This window comes from Mytilus trossulus, chromosome 7, assembly GCF_036588685.1.
Source record: "Mytilus trossulus isolate FHL-02 chromosome 7, PNRI_Mtr1.1.1.hap1, whole genome shotgun sequence".
In the NCBI taxonomy this organism is placed as follows: Eukaryota; Metazoa; Mollusca; class Bivalvia; order Mytilida; family Mytilidae; genus Mytilus; species Mytilus trossulus.
The window spans coordinates 36,375,883-36,399,476 of NC_086379.1; the positions used below are offsets into that span (position 1 = coordinate 36,375,883).

The 23,594-nt window shown below is 32.1% G+C and overlaps 1 protein-coding gene across 2 annotated transcripts; it reads right to left on the minus strand.

Annotated features, from left to right (window-relative positions):
* Positions 1-1,631: 1,631 nt before the first annotated feature.
* On the minus strand, positions 1,632-23,577 carry LOC134725008 (uncharacterized). 2 transcript variants are annotated; one of them, XM_063588460.1, is made up of 9 exons: positions 23,509-23,577; positions 11,319-11,713; positions 10,901-11,076; positions 10,091-10,206; positions 9,332-9,470; positions 6,663-6,869; positions 5,581-5,728; positions 2,968-3,122; positions 1,632-1,904 (listed from the first exon to the last, which is right to left on the minus strand). In XM_063588460.1, exons 2-9 carry the CDS (start codon positions 11,687-11,689, stop codon positions 1,654-1,656), a joined length of 1,563 nt encoding a protein of 520 aa, XP_063444530.1. In that variant the 5' UTR covers positions 11,690-11,713; positions 23,509-23,577; the 3' UTR covers positions 1,632-1,653. The 2 variants fall into 2 exon arrangements, with proteins under 2 accessions (XP_063444530.1, XP_063444531.1); XM_063588461.1 differs by lacking the exon at positions 23,509-23,577 and adding an exon at positions 21,724-21,783.
* Between the last annotated feature and the right edge of the window lie 17 nt (positions 23,578-23,594).

A 23,594-nucleotide genomic window follows, 5' to 3' on the forward strand; every position in this document is an offset into this window, starting at 1 on the left:
TGATGAAACCCTTTAACTTCTTTTTTATTATGAAAATTTCAATGTATAGGCAAACAGGAAGCTAGTGTTTGACAACATTATAGGTCCCCATGCAAGGTTTTGGCCAAATATGAAATCATTTTGTTCAGTAGTATTGTTCAGTAGAATCTGAATGTGCAACAAAAATATAAGCTAGATGAGAGGCGAATCAGTATGGAATGTTCCTTCAAGGAATGTCTTTTAAACTGAATAGTCCATTTGCCAATTACCTGTTTGATTCTATTATTACACACTTTTTAAACGAATTACTTCCCTTTGTGAATCGTAGCCTGATTCCATACCAGACAAAATTAGCTTTTACCAATGCAAAGCATGGCAAATTGAGAGTAGTGTATCGGCGGTTCAACTAATTTTTCACGAAAAACAATTTCTAGTGACAAAAGTATTTAGCTTAACAACAAATTAATGTAATTAAAAGATTTGAAAACCCTAAAGATAACTCACATTACGCACAGGTATTTTTGCTCTTTATGCTAGCTCCCCATTGTAAATAAAAAATAATGTCCCTCATAAGGGAGACAACTAAAAAGGGATCTCTAATAAAAGAGTCAATTGACGGGAATTGGCAAATAGCCTATTCAGAAACAAAAGTAAGAAAAATACTTTAATCATATTAAGATGTTTTTGTTTGTTTTATAGTTTTTTTTTGGTCAGCAATTCAAAATGCTTAAAATACTAAATAGTAATAAAGACTAGAAGCTGGTAAGAATTTGAAATGCTCACCATGCAAAAAATTGCCATTTTGATATTCAATTTTGTCATATTTTCAAAATAAAAATCATTCAAGGCCATAAAAATATTGGCTATTCAGAGAAACATAGAGATGTTTACAAGTATTTCTCGTTCTCTTGGTTTTTTTTTAATATATAGATTAGACTACTGTTGACTTTCTTGCTTGAAGGGTTTTACATTAGTCATTTTTGGGGCCCTTTATAGCTTGCTGTTCAGTGTGAGCCAAGGCTCTGTGTTATAGACCGTACTTTGACCTATAATGGTTAACTTTTATAAATACACCTTATCGCTATTAGCCTACTTGGCCGGCCGACCCAGCCGCTTGACCTTTTGACGCATACAACAATCACTTTTCCATTGTGGTGTCAGATATTTTGTTTGATGACGTCAAAATTTTACGGGAACCTGTGTGATATCCAGTAATGGCAGACAAATAGCGATAAGGTGTATTGCGACTTGAATGAAGAGTTGTCTCATTGGCACTCATTCCCCATTTTCTTATATCTATGATATATTTATGCACAAATCATGTTTACAAATAACTTCTAGAATCTCCCAACTGCAACAATGAACATCTAAACTTTATGTGTTACATATTTGTTTTTCGTTCATTTTTTTACATAAATAAGGCCATTAGTTTTCTCGTTTGAATTGTTTTACATTGTCTTATCAGGGCCTTTTATAGCTGACTATGTAGTATGGGCTTTGCTCATTGTAAAAGGTGACCTACAGTTGTTAATGTCTGTGTCATTTTGGTCTTTTGTGGATAGTGTCATTGGCAATCATACCACATCTTCTTTTTTATATGATGACATGCTCACATGAATCTTTTGGCAAGCTAAAGCCAAAAGAGCGGATCATTCTCTTCTAAATATTTAATGATCAGTTTTTAACATCTTTATATCTACAAAAGACTTTGTCCTCTATATGCATATCCATTTTATCATTAAAGTTTTCATTATCAAACTGCCTAAGAAGTTCTTCTGATCTGATGTCTATAAGTGCATTGATCTTTAACTCCTGTTTTACCAGAGCAAAATTTGATTGATCAACAAAATTTGATGAGATAGCTACTGATGTTTCCAGGTTCTCTACACGATGAGGACATCCAGCAGGTACAAATAAAACATCACCTGTAATAGATAAAATTGATTGAATTGAGGGAAAAAATGCTTGATCTCCAGATGTCACTTTAAGGTGGTACCCAACACTTTTACTCAAATTAATTTGGCTAGTTTAATTTTCATAAAATTTTGACAAAGTATTTACTTTGACCCTTTGAAAAAAATATAAAAACTTCAAAAAATTTAAACCAACCATTTTATCAGAAAAAATACACTGGTTATATAGCAGTTTGACAAACACTAATTTTGACCATTGAGAAGCTAAGTATTTCCTTAACAACACTATGTAATTAAAACATTTAGCTGATTTAACAGAGTTATCTCCCTGTAGTGTTAGGTACCTTAAAAGCATGAACTAAGCAAATATCAAATTTTATTTTTTATTTTTAAAGTTTTTCATCCTACTGGTTAGGTAAAAAATATAAGAGACAGTACTAGTATTGCAAAAAGTGTTTATTTTGGATTTTGTACAAAAAAAGTTGAGTTATTGGTCACCGATAAATGTCCAGATTGAAGTATTCTATTTACAGGAAAGTCATGACTAATGGATATGAAAACACATCACACAGGAAAGCTGGCTCATTTGAAGATTGATTCTCAATTTTAGAAAGCCCTTAAATACAGTTCCAGATAAAAATACCACTATACCTAACTCCTTTAGAGCAGTAGCATATATATTCATGATTGGAATTTGTTAGACATGGCAACACAAATATCATGGGACAGACAGACTGATAGAAACAGAGACAGACAGACATAAACAAGGATACCTTTGTCCTTTAGGGATATAATTATAATTTCAAAAAAAATTAAAGGGACTTCCTCATTGTGGGTCTCATTGGGGTCTAAGCATGACGCGGGATTGTCGATTTTTCGTAAGCGTGAAACTTGAAAGTAGCTTTATTGCGTCGTGAAAAAGGGAAATGAAGTCTTGCGGGACCCGGGAAATGACAAAAATTTGAGAATTGCTTACGTACATAGTGTAAGCGGGATACAGGAATCTGATACAACAGTAAGCGGGATCCAGGATCGGAATCCCCTCCCCCCAATTGTAACAGAAAAATAAATGTACCTGGTTCTAGAACACATTCTATAGGTGTAGTTAGCTGTAACAGTGGATATCTGGTAAGGTCTGGCTTGGATAAGTCAACAGCAAATACAGGGTCTAAACTGTGATCATACTCTGGGTATAAATAAGGTACATTAGACTGTGGAAAAAATACCCATCTGTAATAGAACAATATAGAATGTAACAAGAGGCTCTCAAGAGCCTGAATTGCTCACCTTAATTTTTTTGGTTAAATCTCTCATCAATGATTATTTTGGTTTTTCAATTTATTTAAATGTTCTCTGAATCGTCCTATTTTCTTCAAAAGCAAAAAAAAAATCATTTTCTCCTATGTTCTATTTTAGCCATAGGAGCTATGTTTCTTGACATACAAGGAAATGAAATATAAAATTTATACTAGATACTCTGAAACTCATTTAGCCTAAGTTTGGCTGAAGTCGATACAGCAGTTTCAAAGGAGAAGATTTTTTATTAAAGTAAGTCAACATGATGAACAAATTGTGAAAAAAGTTTTTAAAGGGCAATAACTCCTTAAGGGGTCAATTGACAATTTTGGTCAAATTGATTTATTTGTAGATCTTACTTTGCTTAACATTTTTGCTATTAACAGTTTATCTGTATCTATAATAATATTCAAGATAATAACCAAAAACAGCAAAAAAAATTTAAAATCATCAATTCAGGGGCATTATACCTGAAAAACCAGTTACTAAATTCAGCTGAAAATTTCAGGACAGGTAGACCTTTACCTAATAAATACTTTAACTTCTTGTCTTATTTGCTCTAAATGCTGGAGTTTTTGAGATACGAGCCAAAAACTGCATTTTACCCTGTGTTCTATTTTTAGCCATGACGGCCATGTTTTTTGACGTATCAAAAATCAAAGCACACACTTTGTGCAGGATAATCTAAGGAACAATCATGCTAAGTTTCATCCAAATCCATTCAGTAGTTTCAGAGGAGAAATTTTTTTAAAGTTAGCAAATATGATGAACAAATTGTGAAAAATTGTCATTAAAGGACAATAACCCTTTAAGGGGTCAATTGACAATTTTGGTCATATTAACTTATTTGTAGATCTTACTTTAATGATCATTTTTGCTGTTTACAGTTTATCTTCATCTATAATAATATTCAAGATAATGACCAAAAACGGCAAAATTTCCTTAAAATTACCAATTAAGTGGCAGCAACCCAACAATGGGTTGTTTGATTCAACTGAAAATTTCAGGGCTGATAGATATTGACCTAATGAACAATTTTACCCCGTGTCAGATTTGCTCTAAATGCGTTCGTTTTTGAGATATAAGCCAAAAACTGCATTTTACCCCCATGTTCTTTTTTTAGCCATGGCGGCCATGTTTTTTGACGGATAAAAAATCGAAGCACAAACTTTGTGCAGGATAATCTAAGGAACAATCATGCTAAGTTTCATCCAAATCCATTCAGTAGTTTCAGAGGAGAAGATGTTTGAATAAAGGGCTGCGCTTTAGCGCATGATCTTTTAACTTGTCTTTATGCTTTAAATGAATTTATATGATCAACTAGAAATAGTGTGAGCCCTGTCAAATACTCCCCCCCCCCAAATAATAAATAAAAATGCACAAACAAAATTGGCACTATTAAGGTCAATAGATATAAACAATTTATCAAAGTTGCATAAAATTTTGTGGAAGTGTTAGTTATTGTTCCAAAATTGGAAAATCCCCCCTTTTTTATGCATAAAAATTCATAACACGGAAATGTAAAATCTGAAATTTTAAAAATTGAAAGGGAGCTTACATCAATAGATATAAACAATTCACCAAAGTTTCATGGACATTGGTGAAAGCCTTTTTGAGTTATTGTCCGAAGTGTTAAAAATCCCCCTTTTTTTATGAATAAAGCCCCATAAATCCAAAACTTAAAATCTGAAATTTATAAAAATTGAAAGGGAGCTTACATCAATAGATATAAACAATTCACCAAAGTTTCATGGACATTAGTGAAAGCTTTTTTGAGTTATTGTCCGAAGTGTTGAAAATCCCCCCTTTTTTTTATGAATAAAGCCCCATTAATCCAAAACTAAAAAATCTGAAATTAAAAAAAAACAGAAAGGGAGCTTACGTCAATAGATATAAACAATTCACTTAAGTTTCATGGAAATTGGTGAAAGTGTTTTTGAGTTATTGTCCTAAGTGTGGACGACGGACGGACAGACAACGGTATACCATAATACGCCCCGTCTAAAAGACGACGGGCGTATAAAAATTGTTAACGATGACCGACGACGACAACGGACGCCAAGTGATGAGAAAAGCTCACATTTCCTTTTAGGAAAGGTGAGCTAAAAAGGAATAAGTTTGCATTCATAATGATAGAAAATCATTAGAGAAACAGATTCCACCACCAAATCTTGTGTAATAGGATATTTATCCACTCTTGACAGTTAAATTTTAAATATTTAAAATGCTCAGGCAAGCCTCGCGTTTTAAATTTGAAAATTTAACTGTCTCGAGTGGGTCAATATCATATTACACTTGATGCAGTGGTAGAATCTATATTTAACACTGCATAAAGTATCCAACTTGATTCATTCTCCATGATTTCTATCTCATTTACTATTTTCATCAATACCTTTTTTTCCCTTGATATAATGCCATCCAAAAATTGGAACCAAAAGCATCAACATGTAATTCACTAGTTATTCCCTCTGGTGCAACAAACAAGCTCGGCCAACTATCTTTATATAAACTTCCTTCATCAGTCCTTTTCAGAAAATCACCTGAAAACTTACAGAATTCAAATATTTATTTCACAAAATAAACAAATTTATAATTATCCAGCCATATGTAGATGTATGGGTGCTTCTCGTTTATATAAAGGATAAAAAAGTATGAACATGGAATCAAGAAATGATAGGATTTCAATTAATAATATATTTTAATTTGGAAAATGGTGCAGTTGAGTCGAGTTAATACATTCATCCTGTAGTAAATCTGCCCTCCAAATCCTGCCATAACTGCTTGTAGGTTTAAGCATTATAAAAATGAATTCTTCTTTAGTTTGAATCAACTTTTAGAAATGGTTAGGAATCTACAATAAAGTGTTGTCCACTGTTTTCATTAGTTATTTTATGATGCAAAATTTTGTGAGTGCAATATATTTACTTCAGTAGCTAAAAATAATCCACAATTTGTCTGAGTACTGTAAACCAACTTATTTTGATGGATACTTAATTTCAAGTTTATATCTTTCTAGTCCACTTTGAGGCGATTTATTTTTGTAATTTCTAATTTACTTGATGTACTTGATAAGGAAATATCAAAGTTATACATATTTTGCAATGATTTAAAATTGCGTTATTTTTGGTAAGTCCAAGTTGCACAACTAAATCGCTCACAAAAAGTAGTTGGTTTACAGTACACAACACATGTAGTTATTATTCATTACTACAAAAAAATTAATAATTTCAGTAAAGTGTAGTTCAATATAGTTAGTATTTCGAAAGAAAAAGAGATTGATGACAAAACAATCAGAATTTCCTATTAGTATAGCATAGTCTTAAATACAAATAAAATTGAGAATGGAAATGAGGAATGAGTCAAAGAGACAACAAACTGACAAGAGAGCAGAAAAAGCAGGCCACCAATGGATCTTCACCACAGCTAGAAAATCCTGCACCCTAAACAAAAAATATTCCTGCAAGAGTTGTTTACCTGCAAAATACTTGGGTATGGTCAACTCCTCTGCTAATAGTGGACAGTTGATAGGTATACTCCAGTCAAACAGGTACAAAGGCTCCTCCAATGTATTATCTTCAATCTGATCAATGTAGGCTGACACAGGAACTGTCTGACTGTTCTCTAATCTTGCCCATTCTACTGACTGTTTGACTGGTTTCTTAAGGGTAACAGTACAGTTTCCTATACAAGTAACACAAAGGTAGGTATGAGAACAATTCAATAAAGTTAAATTAATGAAGTTTATGTGTTATGAATAACTGTAATACACCATAGCACTTACTATCAGTAAAATTTTCAGTGCTTGAGTTGTTTATAGTCCATTCCTATTGATACAATATACTCTGCCAAGAAATTTGTCAGGTTTATTGATGTTCCCTGTTGACATCTCAATGTAAGATTTATTTCTGAAAATATCTGGCAAATGATAGAAAGATTAATTGATTAATTAGGGCCCCGACTAAAATTAGGGCCCCGACTAAAAGTCGGGTCGCCCTATAGTGATCAGTCTGTCCGTCCGTCCGTCCGTCCGTCCGTCCGTCCGTAACACTTTAACTTTGTGTCCGCTCCATATCTAGAAAACCATTATGATTTCATACTTTATACTTTACATGTTTATTAACCACCACCAGAGGGCGTGTCATGATGTATGTACAACTTTCTAGGTCAAAGGTCAAGGTAAAAAAACTTTGGTTTCAGTTGACAACCCTGTGTCCTGTGGTGATGATCCTGTCCGCTCTATATCTTGAGAACCCTTATGATTTCAAAGTTTATACTTGACATCCATTTTAACCAACACCAGAGGGTGTGTCATGATGTATGTACAACTTCCTAGGTCAAAGGTCAAGGTCAAAAACTTTGGTTTCAGTTGACAACCCTGTGTCCTGTGATGAAGATCTTGTCCGCTACATATCTAGATAACCGTTCTGATTTTATACTTAATACTTAACATGTTTATTAACCAACACCAGAGGGTGTGTCATGATGTATGTACAACTGCCTAGGTCAAAGGTCAAGGTCAAAAACTTTGGTCTCAGTTGACAACCCTGTGTCCTGTGGTAAAGATCGTGTCCGCTCCATATCTGGATAACCTTTATGATTTCAAAGTTTATACTTGACATCCATTTTAACCACCATCAGAGGGCGTGTCATGATGTATGTACAACTTCCTAGGTCAAAGGTCAAGGTAAAAAAACCTTTGGTTTTAGTTGACATCCCTGTGTCCTGAGTTGAAGATTGTGTCCGCTCTATATCTTGGGAACCGTTTTGATTTTAAATATTATACTTGACATCCATTTTAACCAACACCAGAGGGTGTGTCATGATGTATGTACAATTTCCTAGGTCAAAGGTCTGTCTGTCTGTTGGTCTGTCCATCGCTTACAATTTTGATTCACACTATATTTATTTACCCAACGTTATTGACAGCAGGGCCCACAGAGATGGCTTCCATCTCAATGATATCTAGTTTGGGTTTTTTTTGTGTGCAAATTATTGGATGTAATTTTTGAAATATTACCAAGATTACTCAATTTCAGAGTTAAGACATCAAATGTGTAATTATAGATTATCGTTGATCATCTCAATGAGATTGATTTTCTCGCTTGAGCCAGTACGGCAATCGAGCAATAGAGTTAAGATGGCCAATGATGATCTGTTTATCGCTATTTTAAGATGCTGTCAATTTCATATCAATTTCATTAACAACGCCACATGCCTCCTTAGTTTTGAGTTTTATCACAAAAAAAGATCAGAGGAAAAATGCATGAAATAGCGCCAACTTAAATGTATTGACATCTAGCAATATCATTTACCAACCAGTGCTAGGGACCATCCTGACTTGCAGTGAGATATGAGCAATTGAATGTTGCACTGTGCCTTAATGTCTGTGAGAAGAACAGCAATAACCATGATAAAAGAACAGTTACTTTGCTTTGATCATGTATTTTGTGACACGAAATAAATTGGCTTTTCCAGTCTTTAATTTGAAAATGGTCTGACTACAGATATAATTTTATAAACAAATAAGAAGCTAATCATGACAAAAAAGTACAAACTAGTGAACAAATAGATGTAGTTATGTTCACCAACATCATCAGGGATCTTCCTCTCATTTTATATATATATATATATATATATATTTACATTGATACCAGTGGATTATCAGATTTATCCAATCGAGGAAGTTACATTATCAATTTTAAGGTCTGAGCCGCCTTCGCGAGGACTTTAAAATTGATAATTTAACTGTCTTGATTGGATAAATCCGATAATCACAGAGTAACTATGTAAAAATCTGTTTCTCTTATGATTAAAAATACATTTTCTTTTTTTGTTAACCGAAAATCCCTTCCAGTGCCTTTCACATTGCAGGAAGTTGTCAATTTCATTAACACCTGTTATCATATTTTGATCCATCCAGTTAGCTTTAGAGATCACCAGCAACCACACGTTGATTAAATTTTTTGATACAATGGCTTCTGAAAGGGATAAATTTCCATAGAATTAGAGAAAACCACTTATTCAAGCAAGTTTGAAATACTGTAGTATTTGATATAGTATGGGAAACAACTTCTTTGCTAAAAAAAATAACACACTGGAAAATTTAAAAGACAATAAAAGTTTGGTATTTTGGATCTACATACCTGCTATCTCCTTAACATGATTTAATGTCCATGGTACTCTGGTCATCTGTATATTAGTTATTATAACTGGAGTACTGGTACATTCATAATTGTGGTAGAAATCTTCAACTGTCAAATCGTTTGCTGATATTCTTTCAACCTATTAAAACATATGCATTCAAATCAATGTTGTACTTTCATAGAATTTCTTATAGTTGACCTTTTTCTTCAATACCTTAAAATCATTCCATACATCAAATATAGTTGCCTGTTTATAGTATCTGAGATACAAACATAAATACAAAATGATAAATTGAAGATAATCCAAGGAAAGAACCATGAAAATGAGGTCAAGGTCAGATGAACCCAGACACAAATGATACCACTATATCTGTTATGGTCTTGATAATAAAGAAGGGGTATAATCCTTGTTCTTTTATTTATCATTGTCATACTCTGACATTGCGCCTGTTCTTCCATCTCTTTGATATTTACATTTTGTCCTACCATTGATAGAAATAGTTCTTATTTGAATGAACCTGAATGTATGCTTAACCTTGACAATTATACTGCAACCTTTTCTACCTGTCAGGGAATTCTGAAACCTGACCAAACTTTAAAATCTTTCTCAATAATTTAATAATGTGAAAAATTTCTGAATCCTTGTTTACAGTCCAAATATTGTTATTAAATTTCAAAACATTGGTCATTACAAATAGCCAGCATGAACTGATATTTGTTTGCCTTACAATGCAAATGATGTCTGTAGAGACTGTATACCTGTTTGTATGAAGGAAACTCTAATCCTGGTTTGACTCTTTGCAGACCTTCCTCTTGTATTGTCTTGATTTTCAAAATTCTTTTTAATTTCTGTAATAACCATTTATATTCTTTTTCTGAAATATATAATTACAAACGACCTTGACATTAAAAGTTATCTTTTATTTTTATCAAAAATACAGGAAAAGTACTACTGATGATATCTATAGGAAATGTAATATTTAACTTGTTAGTACATTTCTTAAATTACCGACACTTATACAATGCATAAATGATTGTTAACATAATTAAAACAGGATATGTTTACAATTTCTAGTAAACATACTTCATCTTGTTGTTCTAATGCATTGAAGGATGTATTTACTTGACCCAAATATCCATACATAATATATACATTGTATTTGTTTATCAATCAATCAGTAAATTTTCAACTAGTTATTTTATAGTCAATGCAATTAACTCTAAAATAATCAAGTGTTTTTTGTCACCAGAACCTTCAAATATACAAATTGATTGTTACTTTTGAATTTATCCATGATAAAATTATGCAAAACCTAGGTTACAAGAATTGCTTATGGAATAGTTGTGTTGAGATAATCTATCGGCTATTTGGTTTCAGGTTGACTAAGTTATCAAGAGTTTTCATTATAATTTGGGCCACCATTCAACAGTTGCTCCATAGACATGTCAAACAAAACAAAATTATACATCTAAACAAAATCTATACTTTCCCCATTTAATATATAGTTATGTTCTATCATCTACATAAATTGTATACGAGAGTAATAAAGTGTCAAAATAACAGTTTACCCTCTGGTTCCCCTTTAACTGCCATATCTAGGTGATATAATGCCTCTATAATATCACCCTGTTTTTCCAGAAAAGACCCCAGAGCAGCATGTACATCTGCAGAGACTGCATCTTGCATTAACTGCTTTCTTAACCTTTGTATTTCATCCTGAATGAATTGTTTACCAGCTGGTGACCTGAAATATATGCAAAATTTCATTAAACTAGAAAAAAGGAAATCACAAAAATACTGAACTCTGAGGAAAATTCAATCGTTAAGTCCCTAATGAAATGGCAATACACATCAAATGGATGGACAAGAAAATAGACATGGCTAGCAAAATATTTGTTTTTTTGAGCCTAACATTATTATGTGATCAATCAAGACTTTAACAGAGCATCATCAGTTTAACAATCCTGAAATAATTACATATTATACCTTGCAATCACCTTTATTAAAGTATTTGGATGACATCCTTTAACAGCTGCAGTATCTACAGTTCCACATTGAGATTGGTTACGTCGCCACCATTTAGCTAAAGCAGTGTTGGCAAGACTTTCTTTTTCCCCGCTGTACTTCCTTTTTTTCAGATGAGTATCTAATACTGGTGCTTCTGTACTCCTTTTGCAGTTGCTAGTAATTTCATTTGAATAGTCAAATGTTCTCTTTGAATCAAACTCAGCTTCATTTGGCTTGTCTTGCAAATTTTTATCAGTTTTAGTTGAACCTTTGTAGAGTGGTTTAGCATCTTGGATTATGGGCCACTCACTGATTAATTCTATATCGTTTTCAATTCCTTCTGTATCCATTTGAAACTTATTGTTGAATTAAAACTACAATAAAAATTTACACTATTTATCAAGTACTAAATATAAATTGTTTTCAAAATTATATGATACAAAATGGAAAAATTGTAATAAAAATTCAATGAAATACAGGGAACTATAACCAGTATATTTTAGATGTCAGAATGTTGAAATGTGGAATTCAAAGATTTGTTATAATTTTGTATTAGTAAAGATATTTAGCACTAGCTTAAGAAATAATTGACTTGATAAAAAGTTAATATAAATCTTCACAATTTTAGATAAGTGTAAAGCAAATTATTATGTAATCCTCTGAGGGCTAAATTGACAATAGAGAATTAAGGATTGAAGAAGTGTTATATATACAAAGGGATTTCTTACTTTTTAAGATGATTTAAGTTATGTCACAAAGACTTGATATTTGGGAATATAGATAAATAAGCATTATTATGTAAATTAGCTATTTGAGTATTAATGTTATGTTAATTGAATAATGAAATAAGATATATTAGTTGACCATGTAGTAAGGGACAGTTAGTATTGACACTTGCTTTATAGTCACGTATTGGACACGGGTGTTATAGACTTGGATTTATATTAGACATGCTGTTTTATTATGTCTCATGAACTTATGTGATTATTGTGATTATTGTGATTGATAACTATATTGAATGCTGATTAATAAACATTATATATTGAACATTGAATCTGTGTTACGTTAACATGTATTCATACAAAAGCTACCAGCTAGTTCCCCCAACCCAATAAGATGAATAACCAGGTCAGGAACGAACATAGTACTGGCCTTGGTTATACGTGGCGGAGTGACCCAGCTTTCCGGTACTAAGGAGGGATACACGTAGGATGCGAACCTGAATACCTGAAGACAAGAGTCAGCATATCTCCATATAGGAAACAGTGCATTTTCCTGAGTGTGCAGAGGTGAGTCAACCTTTTATTTATGATCTTATATGACACCAAATCTTTAAATTTTACTTTATTTTGTTATTAAAGTTGTCAAGATCTATTAATAGGATTTTCCCTCTAAAAAGACTCAACATGTCTAATTCAGTTTATCCTAACCCCTCCTTAGCTCTAATAGCCCCCCTTTCTAAAAATATTATACATTTGCAATTAGGTAATAAAACAGTTGATTCTTTAGTTGATACAGGTGCTTCAATTTCTTGTATATCATTAAAATGTTTACAAAAATGTTTGAAAAACATCAAAATACAAAAAAGTACACAATCTGGAATTTTTACTGCTTGTGGAATGAGCTATCCGATTTTAGGAAAAGTAGATGTTGAATTAAATATAGATGACTTAATTATATATCAAGAATTAACAGTGCTTGAGAATTTGACCTTTAATATAATTTTAGGAATAGACTTTCTTAAAGCTAATAAAGCTCACATAAATTTTGAAAATAATACCTTAGCAATTCAAGAAAATCTATTGAATGTACCTTTGAATAATATAGAGACTATGAATGAACATTATGCACATGTTAAAACTATAGCAGAAGAGGTTATTCCCCCTCACTGTGAAATTATTATACCTGTTAGGCTTTCTGTAAGGCATCGCAATAACAGTACAGTAATTCTTGAACCAAACTTTTCAAATGATATTAAAAATTTGGTTGGTTCAAAAGTGGTAGTAAATGTACAAAATGGAAAGGCTTTGTACAGAATTCTTAATCCTACTGGATTAAGCATAACATTGTATAGGAATAAGAAAGTAGCCAAGGCTTTTGAAGTAGACAAAAATGGTATTTTTGCATTAAATGATAATAATTCAAAAGAAAAATATATTAAAGTTAATAAATATCAGAATGTTGAAAAAGAGATGGGAATAAAAATAAATGAAAACTTAAATGCAAATCAAAGGAAACAGTTAACTGAGCTTCTATCAAGGAATAGAAACGTTTTTGCTAAAGACATTACAGAGTTAGGTAAAACTAGTTACCACTATCACAGAATTGATACAGGCAATGCACCACCTGTACAATCAATGCCCTACAGGCAAACACCACAAATGAGGCAAGAAACAGAAAAACATATTGATATAATGTTGAAAAATGACATTATAGAGGAATCAAACTCTCCATGGTCATCCCCAATTGTATTAGTTCGCAAAAAGAAAAGTAATATGGATGCAAAACAAGAGTATAGGTTCGCGGTGGACTATCGTAGGTTGAACAAATGCACATTAAGGGCAAAATTTAGTATTCCTAGGATAGATGATGTTTTCGACACAGTTGCTAATTCAAAAGCTGTTATATATTCAGTACTGGATCTCATGAGTGGATTTTTTCAGACACCCTTAGATCCAGAAACAAAACACAAATCTGCATTTGTAACACATCAAGGTATTTACCAATTCAAAAGAATGAGTTTCGGGTTAACAAATGCACCAATGGCTTTTCAAATGCTCATGACAAAAGTTTTAAAAGAATTGAACTGGAAAGTTGCTTTAGTATACATAGATGACATTTTGATTTTTAGTAAAAATTTTGAAGAACATTTAAAACATTTACAATTAGTTTTTGACAAATTAAAACAAGCAAATCTTACACTAAATCCAACAAAATGTCATTTTGCAAAAGAAGAAGTTCATTATTTAGGTCATATTTTGTCCAAAAATGGTATTAAAGTAAACCCTGAAAAAACATCTGCTGTGCAAACATACCCAATACCTAAAAATATCAAACAATTACGCAGTTTCTTAGGATTATGCAATTACTACAGAAAATTTGTGCACAATTACTCAAAAATTGTAACTCCACTTACACAATTAACTCAGAAACATAAGAAATACATCTGGACACAAGATTGTCAAACAGCTTTCGAAACATTGAAGCACAACCTTGTTTCAGCTCCAATCTTAGTGTTCCCAGACTTTGAGAAACCATTTGTGTTGTCAGTGGACGCTTCTGATTATGCTATTGGCTATGTCCTTGGACAATTAAATCCAAACACAAAACTTGAACATGTCGTAGCTTATGGTGGTAGATCACTGAATAAAAATGAACAAAAATGGCACATAAACGAAAAAGAAGGGTTAGCACTTAAAGAGGGAATAAAACATTTTAATCCATATTTGGCCTCACACAAATTTACAGTTTATACAGATAATATAACTGTTCGTTGGATAGATACAATTAAAAATATACAAGGGAGACTAGGTAGATGGGCACTTGAACTTCAAGGATATGACTTCGACATCATGCATAGACCTGGGAAGAAAAATAATGCAGATGCCCTGTCAAGAAGAGAGTATGAAAAGATAGGTCCAGAATATTTTCCGCAGAATGAAAATGAACAAACAGTTGCAGCCATGAGCAATAAGAAGTACGAAATCATAACATTTGATTACAAAGGAGATGACGAACAGCAACCCAACATTCTTACAATAACTGATACTGGTAATGAGGATGATGAAACATTAGAAACCATTGACCCAGAGCAATTAAAGAAACGTAAAACATTTCGGCACCTTCAGAGACATTGCCCAGATTTTGTTGAAATCTTTAATTACAAATTAGATGGCCAAGTACCTGAGGAAAGACAAAAAGCTAGACAACTGGATGCGAAAGCCTTCCATTACGAAATTGATAATGGCATACTTTATCATTTTTTTAATGCAAGATCGAGAAGCCTACCAAAGGGGCAAAACATGGTTAAGCAGCTAGCAATACCAAGAACCCTACGGAAGGAGGTACTAGAAGCTTTCCATGATAATATTGTTGGATGTCACCAAGGAGAAGAAAGGACATATGAAGCTGTGCGTCAACGATATTACTGGCCAAACATGTACACTGATATAAAGACATACATTAAGACATGTGAAATCTGCCAAAGATCTAAAAGAGACACACACAGCCATCCAGTACCGCTTAAACCAATGCCAATAGAAGAGGTTTTTTCCAGATGGCACATGGATATTTTAGAACTGCCAGAGACTCCAGAAAAATATCGCTATTTGCTGTTGGTGGTTGATAGTGGATCCAAATGGTGTGAAGCTTTTCCCATGAGAACACAAGAAGCAACAGAAGAAGCCAACATCCTGTTTAGAGAGATAATTGCCCGTTTCGGTGCACCCCGCTGTATTGTATCTGATCAAGGTGCCAATTTTCTTTCGAAGCTTGTTGCAGCTTTATGTGAGCTTCTCCAAATCAAACGCCACTATACAAGTGCATATCATCCACAAACTAATGCAGCTTGTGAACGGATGAATTCATTTATTGTCCAATCATTGAGAGCTCAACTGGAAAAACAGACAGATTGGCCAAACTATATAGCACCTATAATGATGGCTTATAGAATGACACCAGCTACTCAGTCTACTCAGTACTCACCTTTTCACCTTCTCTTTGGACAAGAAATGAGAGCACCTATTGATGTTGCCTTAATTCCAAAGTCAACATTGCCTAAAAACCACAGAGAATACCTCAATAAATTTATTAAGGACCTCCTATTATCAAGGGATGTTGCTGCAGAAAACATAAAAAGAGCACAAACAAAATACAAAACACAGCATGACAAAAGAGCAGTAAAACCCACATATTTACCTGGTGACAAAGTAATGCTATTTTGTAAGAAGGTTAAAAAAGGTCAAAGTCCAAAATTAACAGTTAAGTGGACCGGCCCATTTACAATTACAAACCTTGGACCCCCAGACTGTAATACTTTTAAGCTAAGAAGGGACAGCGATAACAAAATCTCAAAGAAATTAGTTAATGCAAGTCGTCTGAAAGCATTTAACAGTAAAACAGACCGCCCTGACTACCTCCTAGATGACACTGATGATCCATTTGAAGAAGATGAGGATGATGAAGGTGAAAATCAACAAGTCCAGAATGAGGGCCCTGAAAATCAAGACACAATATCTAATTCTCAACCCCAAAATACACCCAGGAATAATCAAAACAATCATTGTAAATCAAAACTTTCAAAGCAAAATAAAGCAGTGCCTCCTGACAATTCTATAGAAACCAAACAAAATACAAATAAAACTGTGCAACAAGCTACAACAGAAATACAATTTACACCTGATGATGTTGAAAAGATTATATCATCGGCATGGGTAAACAAGAAACTATGCAACAAAATAAAAATTAAGAACATGTCAAAAACAGAATGGGTACACCAAGATAAAGTCCCAGAGAATATGAGAAGAGAATTTCATGAAAACAGAACGCATACTGGTAAAAAGAGAAAAAGAACTTTAGTAGGAAACAAACATAAATTTTTTGAACCTTCAAATAAACCACAAAATGTAACTGCAATAGACATGATAGACCAAAACAATGATATTAAATATAAACAAAGACCAAAAATAAATTGGGATAAATTTCCAGTGCAAGCTGTAAAACTGGAAAATAACAGATTTTTCCTCAAAACCATATTGAGAAATAACAGAATATCGCATTATCAACCCTTACACAGAGTAAATGGAGAAGATCAGCATGCTTTTACAAACTTGCTTGATTATTTTTATGGTGACCAGTTTTATAACATTATGCTGACCCTTACATGCAATTCACAAACAAAAGATATGGGACCAGGATGTTTTGTTACAGGCTCTCACATTACACATTTTAAAATAGAAAATAATGTTCCAAAATGTTTCATACACTATGAGGAAAAACATATTTATGATCCAGAGTGGGTACCGTTTGAAACTTGTCCCCCAGGACTTCTTAAACTTTTCCAAAATAAATATGAAAATGAGTGGTTGAGATGTTATAACTAGATATTCAAGTAGTATTATACATGTTATGAGCATACGTAAATGCATTGTGACATTATTCTTTTGTATCGTTGAAAAATGTTATTTTTGTTCTGAATTTCTGGTTAAAGTGCACAATATTCAGATTAGTTATAGTGTCTGTTAATTTAATCCTGCTGGACAAATGTATTCCTTACATTAGTAGTTCTTACTATTAGATCCTTAAATATTGCAGGTAGACGGCACATCTACTGATGTACTTTTAAACCAATTTTACTTCAGATTATACAAAATGTACTTTATCAATGATACAAATAGAACTATCAAGTGTTCCCTAGTATACATACATTGTGTATAGGCATCACTATTTTTGAGCTGTGTTTTTTTTTATTATGACTTAAAGATTTTTAGCTAAAGAGATAAAATAATTAAGGAGTACTTAATAAAGAAGTACAAAATAAACTGGCATACAGTTGCTAAATATATAAATTAGAAATAAGAAGAGAAAATATAGGAAATTAAGATAAAATATAAAAGGAAGAGAATTAGAAATTCTTACATGTAGATTGTTATTTATTGTAATATTTACAAATAGGTAGTTCAGTTACTGGCCAAAAATTGTGGTATTCTAGTGAATATAAGAGATAAATATTTTTTTTTTAAAAATCCCTCGATTCAAATGAATTAATTATAATAAGGGATAAGGGTTAATTGGTGTCATGTATGATTATGATATTGGTTGCACTTACATTCATGAAGTAACCTACCAATGGTGGACCCACAGATAAAGAAATGGTGGACCCACACAATGATGAAATGGTGGACCCACAAAATGATGAAATGGTGGACCCACAACATGATGAAATGGTGGACCCACACAATGATGAAATGGTGGACCCACAAATGATGAAATGGTGGACCCACAAAATGATGAAATGGTGGACCCAAAAATGATGAAATGGTTGACCCACAAAATGATGAAATGGTGGATCCTAAAAGTGACCATATTGTGCTTTTAAAAGTTAATGAAGACAAACAATGATGGACATATAATATTTTATCTAGTGAAAATTTATTTAATATTATAGGAACTAATTAGCAGAAATTTGTGATATATATAATATATATATAGTGACATTTTTATAACCGTACATGAATAGTAATGAAGATTAAGAGACAATAAAGTTAAAACTTGAACCAGAAATATATAAACATTAATCCGTAAAAACTATCAACTATGTGTTTCCCCAAAAATGATGTTAACATGGAATATGACGATTGTGCTCAAGAACAAATATATTGCCTATATATATGTATTGAATATGTTTTAAACAAAAACAAAAAAAAACAAACAGTTATTATTGCTTATTGATATGTTTGCTTATGATATAATGGATATTGTTTTGTGTTTCAGTTATATTAATTAGATAATTACATACTTATGGGTTAGGCATAAAGTAATTTTATTTTTTAAGAATAATATTTATGATATGATTACTAATATTTTTTAACTTGTAGCTGATGACCGATATGGATAAATCATTGATAATCTTATATTTCAGCTGTATTGTTTATATTGCTATTTTTATGCCCCCTTATGCACCCAGAAATACATCATGAAGTATGCAATGAGCTCATTGTCATTAATTATGTGAGAGTTGGACTTGTCAATATTAGTGAACTTCAGAGAACTTCCCTGATATGGACAATCTAAACTTGACCATTCCCCATCCGTGTAAATATATAATTTAGTAATGTTTTATTACAGGAATCAGTCAATTTATTAATGTTTTCACAATATTTTTTTTTATATATATGTAACATATTATTGACAGGAATCAGTGATTCTATTGTTTCACAAAATATTGTAATATTCATTGACAGAAATCAGTATTTCAATTATTGCTATACGATGTGTGTATAATATTATTTTTTTTTATGATGTATGTTGTATTTTAATTTAAGATTGCAGGAGCAATCTTGGCGACAAAGGGAAGGGTATAACCAGTATATTTTAGATGTCAGAATGTTAAAATGTGGAATTCAAAGATTTGTTATAATTTTGTATTAGTAAAGATATTTAGCACTAGCTTAAGAAATAATTGACTTGATAAAAAGTTAATATAAATCTTCACAATTTTAGATAAGTGTAAAGCAAATTATTATGTAATCCTCTGAGGGCTAAATTGACAATAGAGAATTAAGGATTAAAGAAGTGTTATATATACAAAGGGATTTCTTACTTTTTAAGATGATTTAAGTTATGTCACAAAGACTTGATATTTGGGAATATAGATAAATAAGCATTATTATGTAAATTAGCTATTTGAGTATTAATGTTATGTTAATTGAATAATGAAATAAGATATATTAGTTGACCATGTAGTAAGGGACAGTTAGTATTGACACTTGCTTTATAGTCACGTATTGGACACGGGTGTTATAGACTTGGATTTATATTAGACATGCTGTTTTATTATGTCTCATGAACTTATGTGATTATTGTGATTATTGTGATTGATAACTATATTGAATGCTGATTAATAAACATTATATATTGAACATTGAATCTGTGTTACGTTAACATGTATTCATACAAAAGCTACCAGCTAGTTCCCCCAACCCAATAAGATGAATAACCAGGTCAGGAACGAACATAGTACTGGCCTTGGTTATAGAACTCCAAGATGAAAAAAATAACTATAAACAGGCTATTATTTGAACTTGGAATTATTTTTAGTTATCGAATTTGCTTGATTTCTTGTTATAGAAATTTTTAATAAATTACATGTTTATTCTGTACTGAAATGTTCTGTGCTGTGCACAACACTTTCTATTACAAAGAAAATAGTATATTTCCAATAGAATGTACTGTGCTGTGCACAACACTATCTAACCAAAATACATTGTATTGAAAGTGTTATTTTAACCGCTCAAAAGGTACCAAATAAACATGGAATTAATTAAAAAAATTTAAACACAAGAAATTCTGCAAATTCCATAATTAAAAATAATTCCAAATTCAAATAATAGCCTGTTTATATAATAAAAACAATGCTATGCAAACAATACTATAATACAGAAAACACAAAAACATTAATACATGCACTGGTTACATGTATCATAAACCTGACAAAATTTGGGGTAAAACCCAGTTGCTCATATTAAACGGGTAGAAATCAGTCAGGGCTTCTAGTGATATTAAAGTCAAAGCATGTAATAAAGGTAGTTATCTTTGATATAGATACATTCTATGATCATAATAATGGTCAAAGAGTTTATGGTAAGGCGTTTTATTCATGAGTTAAATGGTTACTGGTAAGTGATGAGTTTTGTGTAAAAAGGTTCACTTCTTTATTTCATGTGCTTTCATGTGATCTTGAATCCCTAGTCAAACTCGTAAATCAAGGTAAAAAAATGTTCAAGACTATTTCTATATTATGATAATTTTGCAAACTAATTAAGAAGCTTTTATGATATTTGAATTGAATATTTGTTGTCAACCATGAGAAGAATAACATCCGACTCCTTTTCCAAAAGAGCCTGTACCTGGTCATTCCAATTTAACAAAAGCATTGATTTGAAATATTAAATGATCTTTGTTCATTGTCATGATTGTTGTTGTGATAGAAGAATATTTTCTTTTTTTTAGTGGGTCAATCTTTTAAAAAAATCCAGTCCATAGTCAAACAAATAGTTTCACTTTCAGTGTATAATCTATCATGTCTATAGGAGAGGGGTTGGTCCTGATTTGGAAATCATGGGATTAAAAACATGTTTGGATGGAGAGTTGACTCATTGGCACTCACACCACATCTTCCTATATCTATAAAATCCGGCAGGTCCCGTATTTAAAGTAATTTAAATAAATCCCAACATGATCCTGAAATTCAAAAAAATAATTCCTGAATTTGAAAGGGTCAATCCCAGAATCCGGAGCTTAAAAAAAAACCCGATCCCGACTTCCTGGAAAAGGTCCTGCACCCCCTGGTAATAACTGGTCAATATAAAATCCCCCCTGGTAATACCTGATATAAAATAGAGATAATTAAAACTACATGTATGAAATATAGACAAGGGTAGTGAAGGGGGGGGGGGAGGGGTGCTTGCACGAAAAAAATGTGAAACAAGACATAATTTCACGTTGAACATGAAAAAGTTTCTGTAATGAATGTTGCACGAAAAATAAATACTTTTATGTGAACCTTTTGTGACTGAGTCATTGTCTTCTTGTATATATTAACCCTTTGTTTTACTTGATATTCCCGATTTAGTATAAACATTTATAATACAATAGACATATTTACACTTGTATGCAAATTTGTCCACCATTACGTAAAATCACATAGGTTCCCATAAACTTTGACATAACAATTCAAAATAATCCGGTGGTGAAATTCGGCTAAATACCAAAAGTGTAAATACATTTATTGGTTTACGATTGTTAAAAAAGTATTTCTTGACAATCCCTGTCAAGTGTTGAATTTTATTTGAAAAATACCGAGCACGCAAAATAAGACTCTGAAAATGACGATGCACGTGAAATTAAATAAGCAGAACACGTTGAACGAGGCACCTGTCTTATAGGACTGAACGTCAAATAAAAAAAACAAGACGTTGAATGTGAAATAAAAAACGGCGATCACGTTGCACGAAAATAACCCTTTACCACCCTCATTGACATATAATACACAATGTTTAAAATGTATTATGTATCTATTAAACATCATCTTTTGTATTTTTATCAGTTTAAGGTTCATCATAAGGAATTGAAAAATATGGCCGTGTTTACACCCCAAAAATTACTATGAGTACAGACAAACTGGTACATCCGGGAAAGTTTTAAGGCATGGCAGGAACTAGATATATAAAAGTTATATGAAGTCTATGTTTCAGAAAATCAAAAACTTACCTGGATTTTGATGTCCATTTTTTTCCAGTCTGTAGAAGATAGCAAAATAAACAAACACCCGAGATTCATTTGATACGGTCCACTCAGTTACACAGTTAAAACCTGTTAAATCACCTATTGTTTACAGGTGTCTATTGTCCATCTATTGTCCATTTAAATCAATACTACTCACAACATTGATTATATGAGGGGAGCTTCTCAATCGTTTTCACTACTTAGTTAATTTTTGCACCTTCTGCAGGAACGAAAAAAAATGATAGCAAAATCTAGAAAAGTTTATAATTTTCTGAAACAAAAAATGCATTTAAAATTTATATATCTAGTTCCTGCCATCCCTTAAAACTGTTGCAGGTGTATAGGTTAGTCTGTACTCAGAGTAAAATTTGGGGTGTAAATACGGCCATTTTAGCCGAAAGGTTATGATGAACCTTAAGGGCATACAATACAGTTACAGGGAATGTCATGACGTTGCTAACGTAATTTGTTATTTTTGCGACGTCAAACTGTGACATATCAGGAAAAGATGCATTTTTCGACTGATTTAATTTGAAAACGAGTTCATGGACCCCTATTTTTCAAAACAGCATTTGGTTTCATTTTGCAGGGAGATTATGTGACCGAAATTTTTATAAAACTGTATATAGAGGATTTTTTTTAATTTTGATAAACATGCAGTAAAAAATGACGTGTTTTCCTCATTTCATGAACATTTGATAAATATGAGTTATTTCTGAATAAAAAATTGCATATTTTTTTATGATATTTATAAAATAAACAAATTACCGATTATTTAACAGAAAACAATTTGTGTTTATCTTTAATAACAAAAAAGTTATGTCTTTCTTTCGAAAACGAAATTACGGCCACAAATCTGAATTTTGAGCAAATATACAAAATTTCGACCTCATTTTACTCAAAAAGTAGCACATGAAGGTATATTTTTTATTACATATTTCATTAAATCAGGTAGAAAATAGCCTATATGCAAATTTTCATGAACTTGTAAATACAGGATCAAAACTGTATCGTATGCCCTTAATGCCATTATCATGATTATAGGGGGAAACATAGTTTTGCCTTTGGAGATGCACGTTCGTCCTGGATTTTGACATTTATGGCAAATCCTCAATTTCATTGGAATAGGAAAAGGACAGAGCTGCCTTGTAATGTCACAAATTACCCAAATGTTGTACACATGCAGCGAAAGTCGCTTGTCTGTAAAATTTTCGTCATGAGTTATCTACCGTTTGGTGGCAAAATATAATA